The following is a 26926-nucleotide window of genomic DNA, read 5'->3' on the forward strand; positions in this document are numbered from 1 at the left end:
ACGGTAAAGCTACATGACCTACTGTTGTCACTTCTACAACAGCCAAAGTAAAAGTCAGATAAGACAGTCTGAAAATGAAATCAGAAGTTCTTCATGGAACTGGAGTGAAACCTTCAGAATAATCATTTAACCTTTTCTTAACAAGGTCAGCTGCAGATGAATTCAGGTGGTCTCTCCTCTATTTTCAGTAAAGCTATAAATATATATTCTCTCTCATCCCTCTTCTCCAATGAATAAAGCAAAATTATTTGCCCTATTAAACTAGAGACATCACGAGTCTGCCCCTGTAGCCTTTATTCAGGAAGAAAGTCCACAGTTATTCAAGTACTTATGTTTGACAGGGTGGGCTGTTTAAGGACTTGTCTGTACAGTGGCTACAAGATAAAGCACAAAGTAAGAACCTAACTTCTGATCAAACTCTTCCATCCAAATATTAGTACAGATTAAGACAAAATAACTTCAGATTTGAAGTCTTCAGAAATATCTCAGGTCTTTTTCTTGCTTCCCTCTGCCTCCCAAAGATTCTGGTATTCCATTTCATCTTTAAAATTTAATAATCTTAATCCACCACCCATAAAGACAATTTCTGAAAGATCAAATAACCAAAACCTAAGTTCAACTGTCACAAACACCTAGAAATTGAAATCAAAATGATGGATGTAAACATTTCTGTGACTAAGACAAAAAAATACTAGGACCTGGTAGAATTTGAAGTGGTGTGATTTTTCATTAAAGCATTCCAGATACATTCAGCAAGACAGAAAGCAAACAGTATCAAGGAAAAGTTCATCACCCACTGGTTTGAGTGCTTCCTCATAGAGGAAGGGACTCCTTGGTTCCAGTTCTTCTGTTGAGGTCTTTTTGGAATATGTTGTCCAATGCAAGAATGAAGAAAAAAAAATCCTTACAAAAAAGGTACCACCTTCTTCTGAAAAATAATGTACCAGTTACCTATGTCCTTAACAAATATTTACATGATAGTGCACTTATAAAAACTGTTGAAGAAAAAAAATATATTAAAATTTTGTAATATCCTAATATTTCTTCACATGCCTCTATTTTTTCTTATTGTTTCCACTTATTCTTCTGAAACTCTCTCTACTCTACAGAAGTAATTAATCTTATGACAGTAAAGAAAACAAAACTGAAATCAGTTGTATACTGCTGTGGCAGAGATGAAGTATATATCCAAAATTATGGTGAAGGGTGTAGTAAGAGTACCCAAATGACTGATAGATGTATTACCTTCAATGTGATCTTCTGCTGTTCAGTCATAACTTTTCTCTCAGACACTTTGTCTGCGGATGGAAAGCTACAAAATTTAGAGATAGATGAGATTTCCAAGAAGTCTACCCTCAAAATATGCAGGATGGGGATACCGGTGCCACTGTGAAAATTTCCCATCAATCTGAATGGGACCTAGTACTAAGATATCTCTGACAGTTTAAAAAATTTCTACCAAACGTCTACTCACATAATAAAACTAAGTTATAGTTCATTTTGAAGTATCACAACAGTCATGCATAGGTGATTCAAAATAATTGTTCAGAATTGAGAATGGAGATGATCCTACATATTCAAATTCCATGAGGAAAACACTTGACTCACATCCAGAAAATCAACATTTACAATACAGAGCTGAAGCTATCCTAATTCTAGCCTTATGAAATTCCTACTTTGTTCTAGGTGGGGAAAAAAAAAAAAAAAAGTTAGACATGCAGGCACTGAGGACACAAAAGAGAAAAAATTTCTCTATGAGGTAGTATCAGTAAGAACAAAGTTAAATCAAAACTGTTTAAGGAGGAGTTCAAGGCAAGAGAAAGACATTAATTTTGTATAAAATATTTCATATAGCATACATCTAGGGGCTTTTAAATTAAAATAATAAGAAGACAAGCACTGCATTCAAGTGCAAAAAAAAAGGGGGGGGGAAATTGACTACAGGGGCAAGAGTGGGGAACTACTTGCATCTTGTAGTGGTTAATTCTTTAGAAGACAGAAAGCACAACTATATACCAGAGAGCAAAGAAAAGATAGAGAATGACTACCCCCAGCAGAGGTGAGATCCCACAGTCTGGATTTAGTGGCAGTTGGTATCCAATTTGTATAGATGACATCAGTTGCTCCAAAGAGAAGACAACAAAATATGCCAGTGAAAAAATGAAAATCCCATTCTGTTCTAGCTTTTACTACAGCATAGACAGAACTGTTCCAGAATAATTATTCTGGTTTTATAAAAAAGTAAATGAAAGCAAAACATGTTGCTTTTATGAAGATACTGTTAGAATAACATCTAAATTCCATAGGTTCAAAATAAAGTTTTAATTTCTGTACCTGATCACATCAGTCTGTGTTTGAGCTTCCACATGCTGCTTGCAGTGATTTTTCCTTTTTCTTCGAGCAGGAGTGTAATACCTGTACTCTGACAGGAAAGATTTAGCATCTGATATTAAGGTGCGCGGAGTAAAAGGTTTTTGCCTATCAGTAAAGAATTCAGAGTGCCTGTTTAGAAGATCCCCACTGCATACTTTGGAGTTGCTTCCTTGACACCTCTGGGAGCGATTAATGCTCACAAAACTATCAGTGGAGCAACTGCAGGAAAGTCCAGAGCGTTTTCTTGGTGTACTTGACATACTGACACTTGAGTTTGAGTTAGATGCGTTAGATGTATTCCGAGAAATTTTTCTGGCATATTTTACTGGACTGGAGCAACCCAAGCCATGCTCGCCATAAGAAGACAGCGCTCTTGATAGGTACTGTGCCTGTCGACCACAGGTGAAGAGACTGTCTTTGCCTTCCGCCTCCAAGAAACTCTAGAAAAAATTAAAACAAGCCTTGATTGCTTTGCACGTTAACAGCTTTGCTCAAGTGGGTACTCCCAGCTATTACTGTTACCAACTTGGAGGTATTTTCTATGTAAAAACTTTCAATTTTTGTAAAATCAGACTGGTTTCAGAGTAGTCCCAGTGCTAACAGATTTTAAAACCTAGTAATTGGAAATAAGAGAATAGTAAGAAAATGGTTTGCTTCAGTAGTAACACACTGGTGCTTTGTTACAGAATGCTGATGTCTACATCAAACCAAAAGTTTTAATCATTTTAGTCAAACGGCTCAGTACATTTTTATGAGTCAAGGAATCATTGCATTGAGGCAAATTATTTTATCTGGGTATGCTCTGTTCATACCACCTGGGCAAGGTAAGGTAGACATTATCCACAATTATCCTACTGACTAGTTTGTAATATGTATTCTTTTCATGTGTGGAGTTGTTGCCTCTCTTGACAAATCCTATTAGCTTCAAAGTGTATCATACACCAGCCATCTTTGTAAGATGTATATTCTGTAAGGGGCACTGCTCACTGATTTAGTTTAGACCAACATGGAAAATACTGTAATGTGGTTTAGACACAGAATCAGAAGAAAACTATAACTGTGTGACTCTTTTCTTCCTGTAGGTGGGAGAGGCACATCTCTGGTAGAGCTGTATGAACACACGATGTTACCTTCTGTAATGCTATCCTGCTCCATGAGAAATGTCCTAATTGCTATGATAATGCAAACAATCATAATGTTCTCCAGCAGACGCAGTCAAGCATCTGTCCTGTTCTTCTTTGGGTCTCTCAAGCCAGGAGGTACATAGGCAGCTGTGAAACTTCCCCTCTAATACTACAGAAAGGCGACACTGCAAGTATACTACAGTTAAACAGGACAAATAACAACATGCTCAGTTTATGAATAGATATACTTGATTTCAGGTGATGGCAGAGAAATGGTATTACTGCTCCTGCTTCTTAACTGTTCAACACATGAGAGTTTAAAAATGTACTTCCATTCTCAGAAGGAAATTCATATTCAATGTTACTTTAAAAGGATACAGTTACAAGGCTACTAGTAAGACAACTACTAAGAGACAAATCAGTAGTACATGGTGGCATGGCTAAGGTAAGATGTAGGCAGTGCGGGGTCAGCTAACTCACTCCTCACCAAAAGAAGCACAATATAAGACTATTTTGTATGTAGATTGAAGTCCAGGTGTCAACTTTAATTAGTAAGAACACCTAATTGCTGTTTTCAGTAACCATCTATTTTGTACAGAATCTAGCCAGACAAATCTCATTGATGTGGAAGACAATCAAAACTAAATGGAAAACCTTACAGCAAAAGCTCATCTATGCATCTGTTCTTTTTAAGATCTGTAAGGTTATTTTTATGTCTTGAATAAGTTAAAAAGTTTGTGAAGCACTGCAACACATATTAAGAGTAGTTAATAAGGAGGAAGCCAAGTACACCAGAAACTAGTGATGATCATGAACATAAATCTGTCCTGTGGAAGGTGATGGGGAATTTTCCAACATAATCAGTGTTAGAAGGGCTGATTCTTACCAGAAACATGATTTTAATGCCAGGGATAAGAAAACAGTTGGTAACCTATAATCAAAATTTGAAAACTAAGTCTATCATTGAGAAAGGTTAAAGAACAGATTATTTAGAAAGAGCATACTATTTTTTCTGCTTTCTGAAAAAAACCTACTTAATGCTTAAAAATTCAACATTATTCCTGAATTGTATTATGATACTGTGGCAAAGACAAGTGAGACAACTAAATCTAACTGACATCTTAAGTTGGTGTTGTTTTTTTTTTGTTTGGTTTTTTTTTTTTGTCAAATTAGAAAGAACAATTCAATACAAATTTTATTTCTGTTATAGAAAGGATTTTGAAAAATTTGCAAACTGGACCGGGTATGTGTACTAGTAAATGCGCTTTACAATGTGTCTGAAAATTTAGGAAGTATCTTATCAAGACAGCAGTTGTACCTTCTTTTCTTGCCTGGGATACAGCCACCCACTGAATATTCTGTCAGACAGTGAAAAGTATGTGTAACGTTTCACAATTTCCAAAGACAGGCATACTGCAGAATTAGAACATTAAACGAGAAACCTAACAGCAAACAAATTTTCTATAACTTATTTCATCCACATAACTATTTATGCAATTCAAGTTCTGTTACACACAACCATATGATGGAGAAGAGATGACCCACACTGTGTGTACTCAGACTACCTTGCAGTACAACTCCCAGAGACAGTGCTTGCACCTAGGTCCTGAAACAGTGAAAAAGACAACCTGAGGACAGTAATTATTCTGTAAAATCTCAGTGCCATACCATGCAATCAGTATAATACAAGGCAAAATAACAGCTAAATCAAAATGACATCCGAGAAAACCCAATTTAAAATCAACAGCTAACAAAGCCAAATTAATTCAGTTTTAACTAACTACCCAGACTTTTAAAAATAAATAATTTACTTTCCTTACACTCAGTCCATAGAGCTCCACATCAACAGCAACTAAACTACAAAACTGAAGAGAATCTATACAAGTAGAAGTGTTTCTATTCTATCTATTCTATCATTCTATCATTCAAATCCTAAAAAGGTGTTCTTAGAAGTTCTAATCAATATGACTCTTACTGTATAAATGCTGCATTTTCTCATAACACTGCTACTGTTACTGCTTTGAATCTACACTATTGCATTTTTTCCCTTTCAGACCCACTAATATTTTAAACTAAGACTAAGGGGATGAATATACATTTTGTGGCATGTAGAAAATGCTATTTAGAGGAATAGTAAAAAACACAGATAATTTACCATCAAAATTAAGTCACAGATCACACTGCTGTTATACCATATATTTCCTTCACAACAATTCCACACAACAATTTTCTCCCATATCAGTAGTATGTATCTTAACACACAGATAGGGTAAGACCTCTCTATGCTATTCTAGTACTCCAAAATGTCCATAGTTGCTGATGCCTAATGCAAAGAGTTTATTTTTTTCAGTTAGCTGAGCCAAAAATAAGCCCTTCTTGGTGGTGTCTCATGTGAGCCAACTTGATTTTACTACTACAGCATAATTAAATGCTGAACTGATAACATGCAGTGACAATGCCAAACAAATGCCTGTGTTAGCAAGCAGTATAATGTGGCTTACTGTGGTGGGTTGACCCTGGCTGGATGCCAGGTGCCCACCAAGGCTGCTCTATCACTCCCCTCCTCAGCTGCACGGGGAGAGAAAATAAAACAAAAGGCTCATAGCTCGAGATAAGGACAGGGAGATCACTCAGCAATTACCGTCATGGGCAAAACAGACTCCGCTTGGGAAAATTAGTTTAATTTATTACCAATCAAATCAGAGTAGGATAATGAGAAATAAAACCAAATTTTAAAACACCTTTCTCCACCCCTCCCTTCTTCCTGGCCTTAACTTTACTCCTGATTTTCTCACTAGCAGCACAGGGGGATGGGGAATGGGGGATACGGTCAGCTCATCACAGATTGTCTCTGCTGCTCCTTCCTCTTCAGGGGGAGGACTCCTCACACTCCTCCCCTGCTCCACTGTGGAGTCCCTTGCAGTCCTCCATAAAATCCAACATGAGTCCTTCCCACAGGCTGCAGCTCTTCAGGAACAGACGGCTCCAGCGTGGGTCTCCCACGGGGTCACAGCTCCTGCCAGCAAACCTGATCCAGCATGGGCTTCTCTCTCCATTGGGCCACAGGTCCTGCCAGGAGCCTGCTCCAGCATGGGCTTCCCATGGGGTCACAGGTTCCTTCAGGAGCACCCACCTGCTCCATTGTGGCATCCTCCCCGGGCTGCAGGTGGAGATCTGTTTCACTGTGGACCTCCACGGGCTGCAGGGGCACAGCTGCCTCACCATGGGCTGCACCGCGGGCTGCAGGGGAATCTCCGGACTGGTGTCTGGAGCATGTCCTCCCTCTCCTTCTTCATTGCTTGGTGTCTGCAGAATCGTTTCTCTCCCATATTCTCACTCTTCTCTTTGGCTGCAGTTGCACAGTTTGTTTTCCTTCCCCACCATTCTTAAATATGTTAACCCAGAGGCACTACCACTGTCACTGATGGGCTCAGCCTTGGCCAGCAGTGGGTCTGTCTTGGAGCCGGCTGGCATTGGCTCTATTCAACACAGGGGAAGCTTCTAGCAGCTTCTCACAGAAGCCACCCTTGTAGCCCCCTGTCATGGTTTAACCTGACAGGCAGCTAAACACCACACAGTCGTTTGCTGACTGCCCCCTCAAGGGGGAAGGGGAGAGAATCAGAAAAAAAGAGTAAAATTTGTGGGTTGAGATAAAGGCAGTTTAACAGAACAGAATAGGAAGGGAAAATAATAATATATAATAATTATAATAATTATAATAATTATTATATTGTCATAATTATATAAATATTGTATTCAAAATAATTATAACTTGAATATACAAAACAAGTGATGCACAATGCAATTGCTCATCAACTGCTGACCGATGCGCAGCCAATTCCTGAGCAGCAGCTCCCAGCCAGCTCTCCCCCTAGCTTATATACTGAGCATGACACCACATGGTATGGAATATCCCTTTGGCCTGTTTGGGTCAGCTGTCCTGGCTATGTCTCCTTACAACTTCTTGTGCCTCCCAGTTTACTCACTGGCAGGGTAGTATCAGATGCTGAAGAGTCCTTGACCACTGCTTAGCAACAACTAAGACATTAGTGTGTTATCAACAGTATTCTCATCCTAAATTCAAAACACAGCACTATACCAGCTACTAGGAAGAAAGTTACCTCTATCCCAGCCAAAAACAGGACACCACCCTGCTACCAAAACCTTGCCATGCAAACCCAATACACTTACCAGTGTGATTATTTGCATAAAAAGTACTTGCACTGGTAGCTCAGCATTACAGAAAACAGGTAAGATTGGAAAGCTTCAGAATAGGTCTATATAAGTGTCTAATTCTATACCCTTCAGTATGTATTATAAACAGCTTAATTTTTCATGTATACTTTTTACTCTCAGTTCAGTGATTAAAACAGTTCATGTAGCTGCAATATAAATCAGATTGAAGAAGCATTTGTGAACGTATGATGACTGGTGCCCTGCAATATACCAAATTATAATAAAAAAATATTAAGTGATATTAGCCAATTACACAACTATACCTCATGAAAGCCACTTGTTGTATTCCTTGGAAAAGGTTGAGGTAATCCTAAAACAAGACAAAGGTACAGGGTAAATGCAGCAATACTCTAAATTTAAGCATTCCTTATTTATGAGGATGCTTAGGGAAGTTCTTTCTTCTCCTCCTCAAATGTATCATAAGTAGAAAGACCAAGTAGCTAAGGTGACTAGAAAGAGCTGCAAACCAAGCCATATTTGTGTCAGTCTTGAGAAGTACTCATTCAAGTACTGAGAAAGAAGAATATCTTTTGAGGCCCTTTTATCTTGGGGCAAACCTTTACAGCCCAAATAGGCAGGCAGTTCAGCCTTTGGATACACAAAGAAACATCAGGAACAAGGAACTATGTTGGTGGCCTCAAAAGGATTTTAATGAGTGACAAAGAATGTTGTTTGTCTGCAATTTGTCACCAAGCTTTCAGCAAACTATTTGTACACCTGTGTTGGTATAGGCAAGTTAACTATAAGCAAGCATGTTCATTTTCTTCTCTAATATAATATCTATAAAAACATCAGATGTTTAGCTGGGAAAAAAAAAAGACAAAAACATGCCTACAAATATGGAGTGGTTGAAATATATTTGGCTCTGTTCTTCAGATACAATTAAAAAAAAAATATTCCATGGAAGTATCACAGATTTAGCTCTAGTTAGAACTATAACTAATGTAATTTGGAGTCAAGAATCTTGACACCTATCTTGCTTATTTGAAAGATAGAAATTAACTCAGTGGTACATTTCAGCAATAATACACCCTTAAAAAGGTTTCATAAATTACATATTTATGCTTCAATTTTGTTAGTCACAAAACCGAGGTACATAGAATATTACTTGCAGCAAGCTTGTATAGAGAGAACCTCTGAATCTTCATGGACTCTGTGGAAGACAAAGTTCAGTAAAACAGATGAAAGCATACCGCTGTCATCTGATGGGCAAGAGAAGTAACATGGAGAAAGAATCCAGATTTTTCTCTAAGTTACTTCTACTTTCTAAAAAAGTTTAGTTTCTCTACACAAAATCCTGGTACTGAGATACCAGCTGCCTTGTAAAAAACAAACTTAGAAAAGAAAGCTTGCTAAATCTATTTTCACATAACGGGTCCAAAGGCACCTTTCACTGGTGTCACTGAGGTTACACCAAGATTAATTTAAGTCTTGAAATTAACTTGGTTTTGAATGGGAAGGTCTTCCAATAGAACAGTTCATCTACCATCATAAAATGAGATCAGAGAGACACTTTATGAGCTGCACTGTCAAGATACAGATGCTGCAATTTTGTAATAAATAAACATCTGATTTTTTTAACTTGAGACAGTTCCATTTATAAGCCACTTAAATATTGCTGTATGTGGGCTGAGTGCCTGCTCTCTGCTGTCTGGACAGAGCAAAGGTCTCCTGCAGTGAGCAACAAGCTGCCTTTACAGTTGCTGCTCTCACAACCCCCTTGTATGTCATCTGTTCATTTCATTACACACTTTGATAATTAGTTAGGAATTAAGAAAGGCAAGTGAGAAAATTCACACAAATATGTGAACAAATAAGACCTGTATGAGTATAGTCAGTCTGCATATGTAGTTTAGAAGAATTATTTTTACTTCTTTCTGGTTTTACCATGCACAAAGCACAGTCTCAATTGAAAACAGTTACTGTGCTCTACTGCAGCATTAAATAATAATAAACGCAGCTATGTGAAAAATGAAAATGATGAAATAAAGGCACCAGACTTAGCAGAATGAAGTATTTTGGAAATAGAAAGTCAGGTGCATATATCAAAACTGGCTAGCACGTATTGAGCCTATAATCTAGCCAGACATTGACCTTGTCAGAGTTACAAGGGTTATTATATTTTTATATACATATATATGTATATATGTTACTCTTAAATTGATACACATTTTACAAGAGCCACATTTTATAGGCAAGAAATTAGCCACCATAAAAGTAATTTTTTTAACTTTTGTATTCTTACGTTTGAATGTAAGAGCGGCAAAGCCAGGAGAATTCTACTTGTCTCTCTTTCTTCCACTCCTTCCATAATGCTGTCAGATGCTTATTAAGCACAGGACCATATTCTACTCTTGCCATTACCTCCTTGGAAACCTTGAGTATTCCAAAGTTGACTGCTTCAAATTTGTGCTGAATCTCATCCCAACCCATGAATTTCCTAATTCAACAGAACCATTTTTGGAGCAGTTCCACAAACTGAGGATATATAATCAGATTTTTCCTAACGGCAACAGTGACAGCAATAATATGATTACTGTGTGGCAAAAATCTTCTACATTATCACATGCTTTAATAGGCATCCTTAGAATTTGTTTTCCAGCTGTCACCTATTGATTTATCCTGATGGCTAGAGAAATACGATTAGAATGGCTAACTCATCTTCACAATGCATTAGAGGACATCCAATCACTGAAGGAGAACAATTCTCCCTTGGTGTATAAACAAGCATAGGAAATCAATCTATGTTGTGGCAAATGAAGTAAAGTTTAAATAGGGCTTTATTTTTAGCACAAAAATATAACAGCCCAATTACTTCCACTGCCTACCCTTCTAACAGAAGGCTCACTTAACAGATTTTCACTTTTTACAGACTCACTGGTGCTCATTTATACTACAGTGAAACATATTTTGTAAGTCCAGCAATCAATGATTTGTTTAACAGAATGCCTAATAGTGTATTAGTGAAAATTACTCTTTACATTTGTAAAGTTAAAAAAAGCCACCTAGAGGCAAAAAAAGTATTCTATCCAAAGATTACTTTTTATGTGCAGTTAAACATTCATTTGGCAACTCTCCCAACATCTCTTCCTAAAATATACTTTTTGGTTGATAACTTGAAATTCAGATTCAGACAGTTTGATGAATTATACCCTGAGGCTAACAAACATAAGGAAAGCTGCAGTTTCTGTTGGCATGATACATACTACACGTTCAAGACAAATGTTGGTGGGAACTGATTACAAGAACTGGGACAGATCATTATTTTAGGAAGACCTTGTTTTGCAAATGATTAAAACAAAGGACAAAAGTAACAGTCTGTTATAACATTATGTTAAAGACCACAAATGAATCCTTTCATTTTAAAACTGAGGATTTATGCAATGATTAGAGATACATTTTAAGCACACTTTATTTGGTTTTGCGAGGAAATAATTTAAGGAACTTCTGCCCCCAGTTTGCAGAAAATAACATGGAAGGAAAAAAATGTTATTCATAAAAATGAAAATTTGGATTTTAAAGATGCTATTTCCCCCCTTTCTTATGCATGCCTGTGCTTTCATCCATAACTAAAAGCCTTGTGCTGAATTCCAAAGCATTATTTCTCTACACTGCAATAATGTCACACTCAGACAAAAACCAGTCACAAAGAAAGAAACTAATGGTGAGCTTTCTGTACTACTTGAAAATGTTCTCCAGCTCTACAGATATTTAAACAACATATGAAGTATTTGCTGTTAAAATTAACAGAGTTAAAACATCATTCTGCTTTAAGTTGAAATTTTTTCCTTTATAGTGATGAGCAAGAGAATGTAATTTATTAGGTTATTTATTTATTATTTGGAAATATGCAGCACATATGTGGATGAAAAGCCAGCCAAAATAAGTGAACCTATGTATACAGACAGAAAAGCACCTGTTTTGATGGCTTAAGTACTATTTTCACTATGAGTAACTGCAATTTGAGCATGTAGCATATTGTTAGCTATGAGATATATTTCCAAAGTAGAACTTTGGATACAGAAAAAAAAAAAAAAAGAAGATTCTTGACTCTTCCTCTAGGAAGATTAATGGTAAATAGAGTTCTGCCTTAGGAAAGAAAGGGTAGAAAGCTCTGGAGTGACAGAGAGGACATGTGAATTTAAGCTGAGATGAAAGTGAGAGAATTTAAGGGTAACTAGAGCCTGACTGTTACCACAAGCACTCTTCATCCAGATACCTGCCATCTTTGTCAGAAGGCTGAGACATGCATTTGGTGTTGGGCACATGCCAGGAAGACCCTTCTCTATTTTCTGCTGCTTGAAATATGCCAGCCCTCCGTCCAGAGCTGCTGCACAGCAGTGATCAGCTGTTATTATGCTGAGGTAAGTAGACTGATATCTACTAAACAAAATTTAAAAATCTACCTTTCCAAAAGAGGATGGCAGCAGCCTTCCACTCTCTCTTGAGCTGGATCGGGAGGCAGTTTTCCCCACACTCATTTCCTCTTCACACCTGGCTATCTTCTTTTTAAGTTTCTCTCTTCTTTGCTGGTCAGCAACTTAGGAAAGAGACAAAGTTAGTCAGATCCAAACAGAAATACCATTCTTTTTTAAGTTATTTGAAAACCTTATAGGGGTTTCCAACTGCTCAGCAGTTTCATTTACAACACACAGCAATTAAAAAAAAAAAATCTCTATTCTTACAAGAAAAATGTTAAGAGTATGGTGTTAGCTGAAGTGGTATCTTAGCTGAAGCTGTTCCTTAGCTTCCTTGAAGTATTCCCATCTTACAACTTATTAGTTGTATTCACCACTATGCAGGGATTCCAAGATCAGTACTGCTAACAGAGACTCTACTCAAAAACTCACACATTTACTCTCAATTTTTTACAGACAGAACTCCTTTGACTGTCGTCTCATCCAGTATTTCAGCAAAAATGTGTTTTTACTGTTAGTAAATTTGACACGTAAAAAATCCATTCTCACACCATGGAAAAATAGCAAGTAGTCCCCAAGTACAGAAATTCATGGCAAAACAAGTAGTTCATCTCAAGAATATAAAAAATGAAAGCAGATGCTTTGAAAGGGCCACTGTCAGATCAGGAGGGGAAATTGTCATCAGTCTACACTGGTCTGCAGTATACATGCAGCACAGAAGATGAGTTAGGTACGTATGCCATCAGATAGATGATCCTAGAACATGGGTAAATTTTCAGTGTTCCAGTCTGCTATCAGTTACCTACATCTGATATCTTGCATAATACAGTCCAAAGTTTTCGTATATTGTGAACACTCAGGTGCCACAGATGAAGTTCACAAAGTTGAAAAATCCAGATGAATCTGATGAAAAACATTTCCCATTTAGTTTCCATTAGGGAAAGAAGAGCAAGCACACTTCTGAAATCTGTGTACACAGTGAAACCTGTTTTAACTCTTGATTGCATTTCTCATTCACTTAACAAAGACCCAAGTGTATGAATGGTTTGTTGGATACAGGCACATAGACAGAAATGCCTGCCTATGGGACTTCTTCTTTGGTTTCATAATATATTTGTATCATAGTCTGGCAGATCCCAATCTGCACGCACATGACTATACTTAACGCATGGAAATATAAAGAACTTCATGGATTGGTGTGGTACATTCTTCTAGACAGCTGAGAACTACAGCAATTTGAGGACATTTAATCAACCTTTAAAATACATTCATCTGTGTACATTAATCCTACATACATATTAATTTCTAGGAATTATTTAAGTTCATGTATTCTTTTTATTAAACATCTTAGTCCCCCCTTAAAGTAGAAATTATTGTTTCAGATGCAAAATCCCTCTTATTCCTCAGGGAAATCCCTCTTCCTTTTTCTTTCAATTCTTATAATTTAAATGTAAAATACAAAGTATTTTTCGTTATGGATGTGATTTATCCAGCATATTCCATTAGAGTACTTACAACATGAAGTTGCTTTTATTACTGGAAAAAAACAGCTGAAGTTAAGATATGCTAAATTTAACAACTTTGAATTAAAAATATGCCTTGTAACAGGAGGAAAAAATACACTGTACCATTAAATAATTAAAACTCAATATTTTTCTTCCTATGCTATATTACTATTATGTGGCTATTCTAAATTAATATTATTTCTAATTGTGTTTGTCTTAAAAGTTACTTTTAAGTACTCAAAAGCACTCAAAAAATTAGATACAGGTCAGAAGTCTTATATGTTTGAGATAAATAATTACTGGGTCAACAGTGTGTGAGTGTGTGCATATGCACGAAAGCTGTGAAAACTCGTTTTCCCTACTGCTCAGGTAAAATGGTGATGGCTGAAATGAGTGTTGAATAGATATCTAGGGAAATAATGAATGAATGAGAGCTCTACAAAGAAAAAAATGCAAATCATACAGAAGCATGGGTGTCTCATTTTTTAAGTGCAAGTAGATGTCTGAAACAGAAATTTCCTTACATTCAAGTGCTTAGGAGGAAGGTGGGTTTAAGACGAGACAGGCTTATTAACTTTACTGCATGTCCTACCTACATACCATGGCTTAACATGAGTTTCTGGGCAAAGTGCAAAGCAGTGTGAATAGTATTGCAAAACTGAGTTCTCCTCCTTAATCTGTCTCCTCTTTACAGGGTATAGTCTGAGATTTAACATATGTGGACAAACTGCCTTTACTACTGTCATTCAAAGCTCTAAAAGCCCACTAGTACAAACCTCCTCAAGAACTGTGTGCTACAACGCTTCTCTGCTAAAGCATGGCTTGTGCCCATGAGTAAAGAAAGAAAGAATAGTAAGTATGCCAGCTAAGGCTATCTTTGGATGTCAGAATGACCCACTGGGACTACTGTCACCTGCACAGGAAATGTAGTCTTGCCTTGCACCAGTCATATAGTCAGCTTAGCTCAACTAATCCATTAAGCGTGTTCCAAAAGCTATAAAGTCACTCATGCATACTGAAAGGCAGAGCAGACATATGCAAAAGAGAATGGCAGAAAATCGCAGCAGCATACCCATCCTCTCACCAAAGTAGGGAATTTTCAGGCTAGATTGGCTGTACAAGCTTGGAACTGTGAAACCAGCAAAGCAATGAGATACAGAAATCCTTCTTGAAAAGAATTAAAGTAGATGTAAAGAGACAGCTAGATGTAAGTTAAGATAGCCCTGGGGCAATCAGCAAGTAACACAGAGAAGGGTATGGGTACAGACACAAAAACATGCCTGCTGGTTACCTCCTTTACTCATATATCCCTTCCCCAAGAAGGGACTGGAGAATCCTGTCTTTCCATTTGACTTTTAGACAGAAAATGGTATCATATAAACGGCTTGAACCTTTGAGGCACTAATTACAACATAACAACTGAGAAGAGCTGAAGATACTTAAGGCTGCCATACATAACCCCTTGTTCTGCAGCTGTGAATGTATTGAATGCAAGAAGAGTGAGACCAGCATTCAGGAAGAAACACACAGCTTTAAAAGGCAGATTTATCTGTTAATCAGAAAGATTGCTCACTGCTGAAGGTATCTCCTGCTTCAGATCAATCACAGATATAGCTTTGTTAGTTTTCAGTGAGTTTAATAAACTAAATTTGTCAAGAGTGCCCTTGGCATACTGTCATAGACTAGTGGGAAGTAAATATCAACTAAATTTGTTAACATATCCTTAATAATTTCACTGCTAGTAGCTTTTACTGTACATTGGCTCCAGAAAATACCATGTTTGTACAGTTAAATATGGGAAAAGTTCAAGGCAATAAGTATCTGTGAGAAATAAAAGAAAAAATAAACCACTGGGTTTTTTCCATCTCTTTAAAAAAGGAAAAATTTTTAGGAATAAAAAAAATAGTCTGTAGATCCAAGTGACATGAGTCCCTTTTAAAACTTCATTAGAAACTTTGAGATTGATTATATCTCATTAACTGCTGTGCTCAAAACCACCACAAAGATTTATAATAAAGAGAAAATTTATTAGAATATAAACAAAGTAGTGACTTTTGTATATCAGATAAATTCAGAGTCTGTGAAACTGACTTCTGTAACTTACTGCACCCACCCTGTGAATCTGTTCTCTTAATTCTGTTGTCAATGAAAGGAAGCACAAGAAAGACCATGAATTTTAGAAGCTGAACTGTTGCATTCTCTATAATGAGCTATCTATAAAATTCTGATCAACCTGTCATAGAAGTAACACTTTTGCTGAAGCAAATACCCTTTTTGCAGAGAGTACAGCACACTTCCAAAGCAAAGATCCCATTGTTACATTTCCCTGTTAGAATACTCCCTCTGTAGGCTTGATTCTTTTTTCCTTAAACCTAGGCTGCACCAGTATTTCTAGAGACGTGCTTAGAGCTATAAAAAAATGTCATAAACCTGGAAGAAACAAAATAATCATACATACCACACTTCTAGGCAGCTTAAAAGCTCTGTGCTTATAAGGACAGTATGATTTGGAATGCTAGTGGTTGTCCTTTGCTCTGAATTTTCAATCTCTAAATTTCTCATATGTCTTATCACAGTACGACTGGCAGTTTTCAAGTTATTTCATTTTTGATATAAATAATCCATGGTAGACAATGAAATATTAAATTAGATTTAAATTGAGTTTAGCTTGCGGAACAATGTATCTCAAAAGAATTGTCCAACACTGAGCATTTCTCCATTGTGTTTTTATATTAGTTGTTTTTGCAGTAACACAGTTCTGGTTATTATTTCCCTTATGATTCTCCTAGATAAACAATGCAAATATCAACATAATTTCTGCTGAGCTCGAAGTGCCTGCTGTGACCATAATTAGAGTGTTCAGCATATCCACTGGTGATACTATTTCTGCAAGCAAGCTCCTTCTTCTGTAAGAATTTTTACTATCAGCTTCCCAGCTCTAAACAAATCCCCAGTACATCATGATTTAAGCACCTGGGGTGAGATCAAATGCAAATTGAATTTTGCCACTGGGTGTGAAGTTCAGGCTTCTCATAAGTCTGAACCTAAATTTCTTAATACAGAAATTTTAATTTTCATAACTCTGAGACGATTCTGCAGTCCTTCACATCCATTACCAGTAGCACTGTTTCACTGTTTCATCAAATAGGGAGGAATCACCATAAAAAAAGGTGGCAAACGATTTATTAAGGGCTTGATATTACAGCCTTGCTTGTATCAAATAATGTTTGTATCAGGGAATATACTTCAGAAATGTAATACTGCTTGGCAAAGATACTAATGGCAAAATTTGGCTGTTGCTAAAGCTTGGAAATAAAGGCTAGCAGTGAGGCATGAATCCTTCAGCGGAATTTCAAGAGAGGCTAGAAGCACAGATTATCCCAAATCCATCCACATCTGATCCTCATATGAGGTCCTCATCTGACAGACGTCTCTTAGATACTTCTGTCAGCTGTATGAAGAATACAGCAGCCTGTGCACAGCCTATTACACAGAGATGCTGCACCAACGCTGAAGAAAACTTCTGAGCTTTCTCAGGTAAACCTCCATCCACCTACCCTACAGAGAGGTTCATCTGGATTCTAGGTGAGTTTGGACAGTGGATTTTGTCTCAAGGTACCACTGGGGCAGCCCCCAAGGACAATTTAGACATATTGTACTGAGCTAATGCTGAGAATAAGTGGAAAGAATAATTTTATTCCCGTTCTTCATTCCCGTGGTATGCTATAGCTATTTTGTGATCCTCAGTAATGGTAGAAAATAGTATAAAAAACCTCCGCTCCTCCAGGGGACAGATGGTAAAGCTGGTTAAATTCAATTAAAAATCAGGGACACATTTTCAATAATAATGATGATTAACTACTGAAACAACTAAAAAGGAAATTATGTTTTCTCTGTTTCTTGACATTTATAGGTCAAAACTGCAGGCTTTCCTCATTTAGGTACCTTATTTACCATATTCCGTATGGTTGCTGAGTTTCATATCAGCACAACTGGATGAAATTTTTGGTCTGCTTAACTCATGATGTCAGACTAGATGATCTAATGTCTTTTCACAACTACAAACTCTGTGAAAAATGTATTTCTGATGTACTGAATATGTATCTAAAGTGAACTACCTCTCATTAAAAAAACCCAAAAACCTTTCTGTAGAAGAAACTTCTACTTCTGCAAAAAGAAAGTAAACTGACTACAGTTAAAAGTATCAGACTTGATAAACATACTAGAACATATTTCCAAAGACATACTTAAACTCTGAAAACATATATATTAGAATTAGCTGAGTGTTTGGATTTAAAGAAGTTATTTTAGTTGTATATAATTTTCATTTCCAGAAATGCATATGTAAGAACAAGACTCAACAGAAAAGTTAAGAATCAAAGATGGGGAGATATTGTGAAAACTTCCTATAAAACAACAGCAGCAATAAAATATGTAAGACAGCTTTTCATAGCATAAAGGGTAGACAGATAAAATGTAAAATATGTGATTACATGAAGAATTAAAATTTAAATACAGAATTAGGTAAAGATATATATTTCTTGATATTTCTACTTGAACTTAACCCCCCAAAAAGTAGAACAACAACATTACTAATCAGACTGAATTGTTGTCCCTCCCCATCTCTCAACCCCACCCCTGCCAAGCATTCAAGTTCCATCAGGCTAAAATAGATTTCTGGTGGGTAACTTCTCAGAATACTTCTTTTTCTCTTCTTCTTCTTTCCCCCCACCACCCTTCTCGGTATCAAAGAGACCTGCATTCCCAAGCACACTAATCACTGGGTTCAGGCTGTACTATCAATATGCCCTGTGGAAAAACCTCTAAACATATGGGTTGAAAAGTTAGTACTGTTAGAAACCAGGCATGTGTAGCAGCAGCTGTCTTATTTGGCATAGCTTTTGTCAAGTTTTCTGGCACAAATTCCACAACCACAGACTTCTAATGGCCACTAGTATCAATCAACATGCTTGGACTAATTCTGAACATAGTAGTTTCACATTTCCAGAAGTTTCACATTTTAACAACTATTTTAAGTCAATAAAGGCTGATCTAATATACAAGAACATGCTCACCGCTAGCCCAGTGGCATGGCAGCTTGCCTACTTTGCTGCCAGCTAAGATACCAGGAAAAGAACAGTAGAAACTAAATCCACTTTAAGGACAGAACACATTCAGTTGGTCAGGGAGAATGCCAACTACAGTATCATGTTTAATTCTTAAACACTAATGACTGATTCATGGCAACAACCCCAAAGGGAAATACTCACCTGCTATTTTAGCAGTACATGAAGCATATTTTCAGGGGATTTTTTTAACACTATCTGCAAGAACTCTGTTTTGTAACTATGCTATTAATAAATCTTAGCATTTCAAACTGAAAATTTACACCCCACCCTTCCTAATTTCTTTTGAAGTAGAGTGGAATGGAAATCTTATTTGGGATGAAATAAGTAATAAGACAAGGAATACAAAAAGGAAAAAGTTATAATATGCTTCAGTTGAGGCAGTGACAGGCACAGAACTACAGAACTACCCCTTGACTATAGAGATTTGCCTGATATTCAGCCATATTGATATTGCAACCATGCCTGGACACATGTGTGAGTTCCACCTCCAGCAAGAAAGAAGTCAGTTTGAAAATATTCTAAAATTCCTTTTACTTTATTTTCTTCCTCAGTACATTTTCAATACTGCTAATGCCTGAGCTATTGGCTGTCATCTCCACATAATCTGTTTCATAAAAGACAGGAAGAAAATCTATTCTCTGGTGGATTGCCCAGAGACACTACAAGTGATACCTTGTACGAAGCTTAACACTTGAACATGTAACACTTGGTATTGCTATGATTACAGTACAGAAACCTGCAGCTCTTGACGAACAATGCATAAAACAGTTGGAAAAACCTCAACCACTCTAATTTTAGGTACAAAATAAAATTAAATAATTTTCAATTTCATTCTAAACATCTAGAGTTTGTAAGAATAATGCAGATACTGGACAAGGAATGCCTGAGTAGTCTTAACCTTAAATACCTTGAAGTTAGTGAGATCAATAACGAAGAATTTGAAAGCAGATGTGCCCCACAGAATTATCCCTTTGCTAACCACACAAATTTCAGCCCGTGGGGCAGAGTTTATAATGTTTATAAAGTGATCTCAGACAGGTGAGAAAATATATGAAGAAAACAGGTCAGAAAAAAATATCAGTTACATGCACACATTGAGTATAGATATTAATCCTCAAAGATTTTTATTAAGAAAGGATAATCTTAAGCATCTGATACAAATGCCTACATGTAAATCCTGGACCTATTGCAGTTGAGACACTTCTGCTGCTGACCACTGTGAAACAACTATTTCAGCTATGGCATCTAAACCCCTTATAATTCACCATCCAAAAATCTACCTTTTAAAACTGGAATTACCAGGATAAACGCTTTCAAGTAAATTCTGTTCTAATCCTGACAGTGTTTGAATTGGACATCTGGAAAAAATCTTTTAGCTACGTAGATATTGCGACATTGGAACAGGTTACTCAGGTTGCAGAATCTCCATCCCTGGAGGTTTTCAAGACTTGGCTGACTGATTTAGTATTGGCTGATCCTATCTTGAGCAGCAAGCTCAAGGACAACTAAATGACCTCTGAAGGTCCCTTACAACCAACATTTCTGTGATTCCATGAAGGCAGGCATGTGACAGAAGCAGAGCTTCCAAAATATTATGAGAAATGACAATGCATACAGACAGAGCTGTTGCAGAGAAATCACCAGACAGGAAATCTATCAACCAGTGTGTCTCATCTGTATTGCACAGAAAGACACTTGTCTGAAATAGTAAACAGAACCAGCAAGCTATACAACTTCTAGCCTTGTGTCTGGGGCAAGTGCTGAACTCCAGCAAAATCAGATGTTGAGACATTTCTCTCGCTCTTGCAGGAAAAAAATGGGGATTCTTCTACTGCAAGAAAAATAAGTGTTTGTACCAGTTTACGCCGAAAAATTAAGATGAAAACGTAATTTGGAATACTTTTCAGCATTGTAAATTAACACACTACGTTGAAGAATATTCTAATGAAAAGATATTGTTTACGTAAGTTTGCTTTATTACTTTGCTTTCTATATTTCACTCGGCACTCTCATTTTTATTAGAGAACATGAAGCACATCACAAAACCTAAAAACTGGGGCAGAGACATAATACTGTCTTGAGAAGCTACTTCCAGGGAAATAAAGACAACATTATTAATTGCTTTGTTAAACAGATTTTTAAAAATAGCAAATTCATTGTCATTTTTTAATTGCACAGTTCCTCTCAGTGCAGTGCATCAAACAAACAAACTATATTTTAGAACTTAGCTAAATCTAAGGATAAAAAGCTCTAACCACACTTGATACTCAGCTCTGGGAGATTGAGGTGGAAGTCCAACATTTCTTCCAAATGAATCCTGTGCTACTGACAAGGATCCCCATCTTTGAGCTATGATGCTCAGATTCACTTTCCGAGCTAGCTCCATTTTGGGAATATAATAAATTTCAGCTAAGTAACAATTAGCACTCCCAAGTCTTAGGCTTCTCCCCACCCCCCCCTCCCCCCCTTTAAGGTTTTTTCCTTTCTGAACAGGAAGCATCTTCTAGGGCTGTGTTGGTTGTATGCATGTTCTAGTAAGAGAAAACACACAGCAGCTTTTTCCAGCCCAGTTTGAAAACAGGTGAAGGAGCAATTTAGCAAGGATTTAGTGTACTAATTTTATTAAACAGATGGGTAAAACAAAAGGAGCAACAAAGGTGAAATGTTTCCATCACACCCTGTATACGAGATTAATGTTCTGTCTGTGACCAGGACAGATGTACATAGTCAGACACCGGTCTGAGTAAGATGAATTGAAAGAGAAACATATTGTACAAAGCCTTGCTACCTGAAATGGAAATTTCCTTGAAACAGAGCACACCTGCTACTGTCATGACAATTATCTGTTAAGGTTAAGGCAGCCACTGCCTCCCAAAATGAACTCATTATTCAGGGAAACTCATTTTGCTGTGAAACACGCAAGCTATCAGCTCAGAAGCATTTTATCTGTAAAGACAGTAGAATCTAAAATAAATAGGTATTTGTTGGTGTTGAGAAATACCCAAGACCTGAAAAGGTATGGAAGAATAAATGTTAATTAGGGATCTCAAGAAAGATTCTAGCAGAAGCAGAAAGATACATGAGAGTTTTATTACACAAAAAAGTAAGTGTAAATTTTCTTCTTACATCAACCCTGTATTTTCATGCTTGTTTCAAAGCAAATCTTGGTAGAGGTGGAGCACACAAAGGAAGAGTTTTTTCAGATGACTCTGAAGAACAGGTGATCTGAAATTCCTACTGCAATCTGCAGAATCTAGATACCCCTGCAATACTGTTGCTGACTGCTGCACCTTTTGAAAGCAGGAAAAGGCAAGCCCACATATACCATCTTTGATCCTGGTGCAGCTTTGTCCTGGTTCAGCTAGGATAGGGTTAAGTTTTCTCTCAAGCAGAGGGAAGGGATCTCCAGCCGGGTTATTCATACCATGCTGATGTCAGGTCCAGCGAGGCAGCGCCAGAACCTTTTCCTTTGTGGCTTTGGTCGCAGAGAGTACGCGTGGTGGGCTAGCTGTATCCTCGCGGTATTTCTGGGTATATTTTAACCTGGGGTTTGTGCCCTACTTGTGTCCGAGGGTGGAGGACACAATGTGGTCTCCGGTCCCGGCAGGGCTTAAAACTATCACAGCCTTGTTGCTTAATTCAGTCTCAACTCATAATGCAGAAGTACTGAAAAAAATACTAATAAAATTGAGTCTTTCTGCCAAAAGGATGACTGATTTCCTCCATCAGCTCTAGTTACTCTGATCATTTTACAAGGCAGTATCACTGGTTTGACTGGATTTGAGACTAACCACAAAAATTCTGTGCTCAGAAGATTTATCTTCCCATCCTAAAAGAATACTTTAATTTTTTCCAGTACCTCAGCAGTTGTAACTAAATATTGAATTGGAGAAAAAAAGAACATTCTCTAATTGCATTAGTGAAAAAGACATAGATAAGAGATATACCTCTTATTTTGACAAACAGCTGCTATTTATCCCCTTTGACTAATGCACTTCATTTAGTATTCCATAAATCAAGGATTTGAAAGTATTTCTCTTCAGCTAACAGTATGAAGTAAGGCTACAGTACTGATATCTTTAAACAGTGTTAAGAAATGAGACAACTCCCAGAAAAAGTAACTGCAGTTTAATCCAGGCTGTGGAGCTGTGCACTTGTAACTGCCTCTGTTTTCTGTTAAATGGAATGAGAAGCTTCAGTTCTGGTCTCCAGGTGCCCACATTCTAAAAATTCTTCTTGATCTTGCACCAGTAAGCTCTCTTCTTGAAAGTTCAAGCTCACATCACATCAGAAGTGAGGAGGAAGAAAACACTGAAATTCTCCTTATGTGCTACATAGACTGTGTGAATTAAAAGAATCCTAAGCAAAATTGTGATCCTAGGCACAACTCATAACAAACCAGGTCCATCTCACTAGCATTCCATTCACTGCAGATTCCTACCAATAGCTGAGGCAGAATGCAAAAAGCTGAAGAAACAAGCAGATAAATTAATGCTTTATTAAGGGTTATATTCTACTGTTAGTCTTCTACTCCTCTGGCTCATGTTTTAAGTTAATTTTACAGAAGCTTTTGCAAAATTAACATCATAGATACTTACATTTGATGCTTCTCAACCTACTTTTGGGCACTGAACAGTCTACAGCTGCTGAAAATAAGAAAGAAATCAATGTGAGTGATTCAATATTTACTTAGTATTTGTGGTGGCTAGAAAAAAGTAGCAATAGAACAACACATAACAAAGACTAATTTAAATAGAACACAGCAATTTTTCTCCATTTTAAAATACGCTAGTTACTGTGTATTTATTAGATTGATATTAATACAGATAATTTTCAAGATAAAGATAATTAAGTAAAATATGCATTTGAAGAAAGAATCATCATTTAAATGAAGATTCCTTACAAAAGGTTTCTACACACTTTGTGCTGAGGGCACTTAACTGCACACCTGAGGATACTGAGTATGTTACATAGCAGAGAGATGATGATGTATTTGTGAGCATGGACTGTCAAATCTGAAGCCCCAATGTACTTCTCTTTAAAGCAGACATTAAGAAAAGGAGGAATTATGACAAGAATCAGCAGAACCACCTCCAAAAAACCTATTTCTGAAGATACTTAGAAAAAGAGTGTACAGTGTTTTGGGAGGTGTTCAAAAAACATTTCTTTTGTAACTCACATCCTGCAAACTTTTATACATTTAATTTAAATATTCAGGACATCCTGCCAACCCTCGGCATTAATATCTCTAGGACTGAGAGCCCCAAGACAAGTATGTGACATGAAGAATGAAAATAGGCTATGAACTGTGAACAGACAACAACTTTTCTTAGCTCTGTGCACGATATTAACTTTTTAAAACACAGTACTTTATACTCCTTATATGACCTTAAAAAAATAACTTCGGTTGTAATACAGTTTCTTTTCAGTTAAAGGACCGACAACAGGGTACTGTCAGTTCACACTGGAGTAAACACACATTTCTAAATCTGAAAAAATTTTGATCAGGATCTCACCATAATTAAGAAACATGCAAACATGTACAAGTTCAACAGGTTTTTAAGTTCCAGATTTCATTATATTTGTCTTTTGATAGACATAAGTACTTTAGATATTATATAAGTACCTTCTAAAATTAAACTGTGAAAAAATCCTATACCTATTTAGTGCTCAATTGTACTGATTAGTAACACAATTTTCTCATTTGCAAACACATGGTGCAATTTTCAAAGTCCTTAAAACTACCTAGTGCCATTGACTGAACTATAAACAAAAGACAATGAACATTTTAAAATTAAAAAAAAAAATTAAAAGACAAGACACAGTGGTCTGAGTTTAACTGAAAATGTTCTGCATTCATTCCTAAAACAAATTCTGTATGATTGCTGTTGTGACTTTCTCCATAATTTTCAGTTCAGCATATTATTTCATTATTCATTATTTCATCAAAAGCAGAATGAAGAGAATACAGCACAAAGTACCCTAAAATTAAAGTAGTATCTTTGGTAGCACTTAAGGAAAATGTCTTTATACAGAACTTCCCATTCCAATAATACAGAAGTATTATTAAGTAGCAGCCATATCTCCTGACTGACAAGTCTGAGTATGAAACAGGAAGAAAACTACAAATTGCTACAATCCAATTTATACCCTCTTGACATATCAGTCTATTTGGAAAGAATGGGCTAAATCTTGGGATAAAAAGTTCATTCATATATGCACATTTTTACCTTTGGCTGAAAGGATTCTGTTATAATGAAACACCATGTGATCTCTGATCAGGTACTGGCTAGTCAGACTTCGGGAGGAGTCAATGCAGAAAGCTGTAAGATTAAAATATATTTAAACATTATAAAGGCGGGCCCTAAAATGCTAAAATTTTAACGGCAATTCAAAGCCACAGACTAAAGTACCATGTGCTTAACTTCTTTGCTTAATGAACTAATTTTTCTTTAGCAGCTATCACATGGAATCAACTGGTCCCCTCTGTTTTGTTCCCACTGAGCCATTAACTCAAGAAATAGCTACAGAAGTGGCTGCAGTTGGACTATGAAAACATCAGCATGGAAATTTCCTCTTTCTCATTCTATGCTCTTTTGAAAAAAGCACCTGAGATGGCAGCATGGCACAGAAACATATACTAGCTCATGTAAAGTACTGACTGTAAAGGATTATGTTTAACCTCAAGGGTTCTTTAAAGCAGCTCATATAGATATGACATCTATATATATTTGGATATTTTGCTGTTTCCAGCTAGCAGTACAGTCAAGGCAAAACTCACTCCTTAAAAGTATTTTCAGTAATGCATACTAAATATAATTACTATTAAACTTCACCAACTGAGCTCAATGCAAAGGTTTTAATTATAAAAACATTTTAGTCATAAAAATCAATCAATTCACATAAAAGGAACCACATCAACCTTCTGATGAAAGCACATGTGTTACTTACCATTACTCTTAGTACTCAAGTGTCCTTTAAATGGACTTGCTGGACCACATCTGGGAATGCCAATGGCTGCATACTCACTCACTTTAATAAAGTGTCAAACAAAACAAAACAAATGTTAGAAAAAAGAAAATGTGGATTTTGACAGATAAGATAAAATAGAGAATCTTTTCCTAAAGAACTAACAAATGATTGTAGTGGACCTTTTACATAGAGGAAAAAAATTGTATTTAAACATTACATTACTGAAGTACAGCAGTGTAGTCAACTAACTTAGTCTAGACATTAAGATAAGATGCTAGTACTTTCACTGGTTCGGGGAGCTAAACAGCAAAAGAAACCATTAGATCACTGCAGTCTGAACTTTACATTGGTCATTAAACTGCAGTTTTGTACCTATGCTAACATCCCATTTGTTTTTATTGACTGAATTTTATCATTATGTCAAATGACTAACACAAAAATACTCTATGTAGACAATAATTGTGGTTAGAATTACACTAAAATGTAAGTTTAACAGATTGAAGGAATCATGCTTCTGTGAAAATCATCTTATCTATGAGAACACACTATTTCAAAAAATCTATTGTTAATGTAAGAGGAATTTGGTTTGCCAATTCAATCTTCTGGCAGTTTGATAGACTGGGAACTCTATAGACAAGTGCAGATGCTGGCAAAACTTAAATAACGAGTGCTGAAAAATGAAGGAATGTGAATTAAAAGCTCTACATCTCCCGCTTGAAAATAAATGCTGTACTGTAAGGCTCACAACCACTGTGTTATGCAGCCTACAATTTAAAAATCTGCACCATTACTACAAGTACTAGTGTATACAAAGCATGACTTTAAGGTTTCCAAGATCCTGCTTAAAATGTAAAGCAAAACGAACAAGATTTCTTTAACAGAGTAAAATATACCATGCTTACTTAAATTATAAAACCATGCAGCCAATTTCTACAGATTTATTATTACTATCAAGGTCCATATGGTCTTCTCATTTCCATCCTACTTCTCATCTGTCAGTTCAAGTGTCTGCAATTGCCACATAAGCGTTTCCTAGCAATGCAAGGCACTCCAGCTCTGGGGCAGCAACTTTACTGCTCTACACTTACTGGTCACCTCCAGCTCTCCAGCCTTCATTGGATGAAGCAGCTAGCTGAGCTACCTAAGATGAGTGGGAATCTCTTCTCAGT

General features: G+C 36.6%; 1 protein-coding gene across 1 annotated transcript in view; it reads right to left on the reverse strand.

Annotated features, from left to right (window-relative positions):
* SPATA7 (spermatogenesis associated 7) overlaps positions 1–25821 on the reverse strand; it is a 32044-nt gene extending 6223 nt beyond the window's left edge. Inside the window, exons 1-6 of the mRNA XM_026849099.1 lie at positions 25737–25821; positions 25016–25108; positions 23384–23431; positions 12140–12273; positions 2335–2813; positions 1246–1312 (exon numbers count right to left, since the gene is read on the reverse strand). Coding sequence (XP_026704900.1) covers positions 1246–1312; positions 2335–2813; positions 12140–12273; positions 23384–23431; positions 25016–25052 — 765 coding nt within the window. The 5' untranslated portion in view covers positions 25053–25108; positions 25737–25821. The remainder of the gene's footprint in view (positions 1–1245; positions 1313–2334; positions 2814–12139; positions 12274–23383; positions 23432–25015; positions 25109–25736) is intronic.
* Positions 25822–26926: the final 1105 nt, after the last annotated feature.

The sequence above is a fragment of the Athene cunicularia genome, assembly GCF_003259725.1.
Source record: "Athene cunicularia isolate RWA chromosome 5 unlocalized genomic scaffold, athCun1 chr5_part1, whole genome shotgun sequence".
NCBI lineage: Eukaryota > Metazoa > Chordata > Aves > Strigiformes > Strigidae > Athene > Athene cunicularia.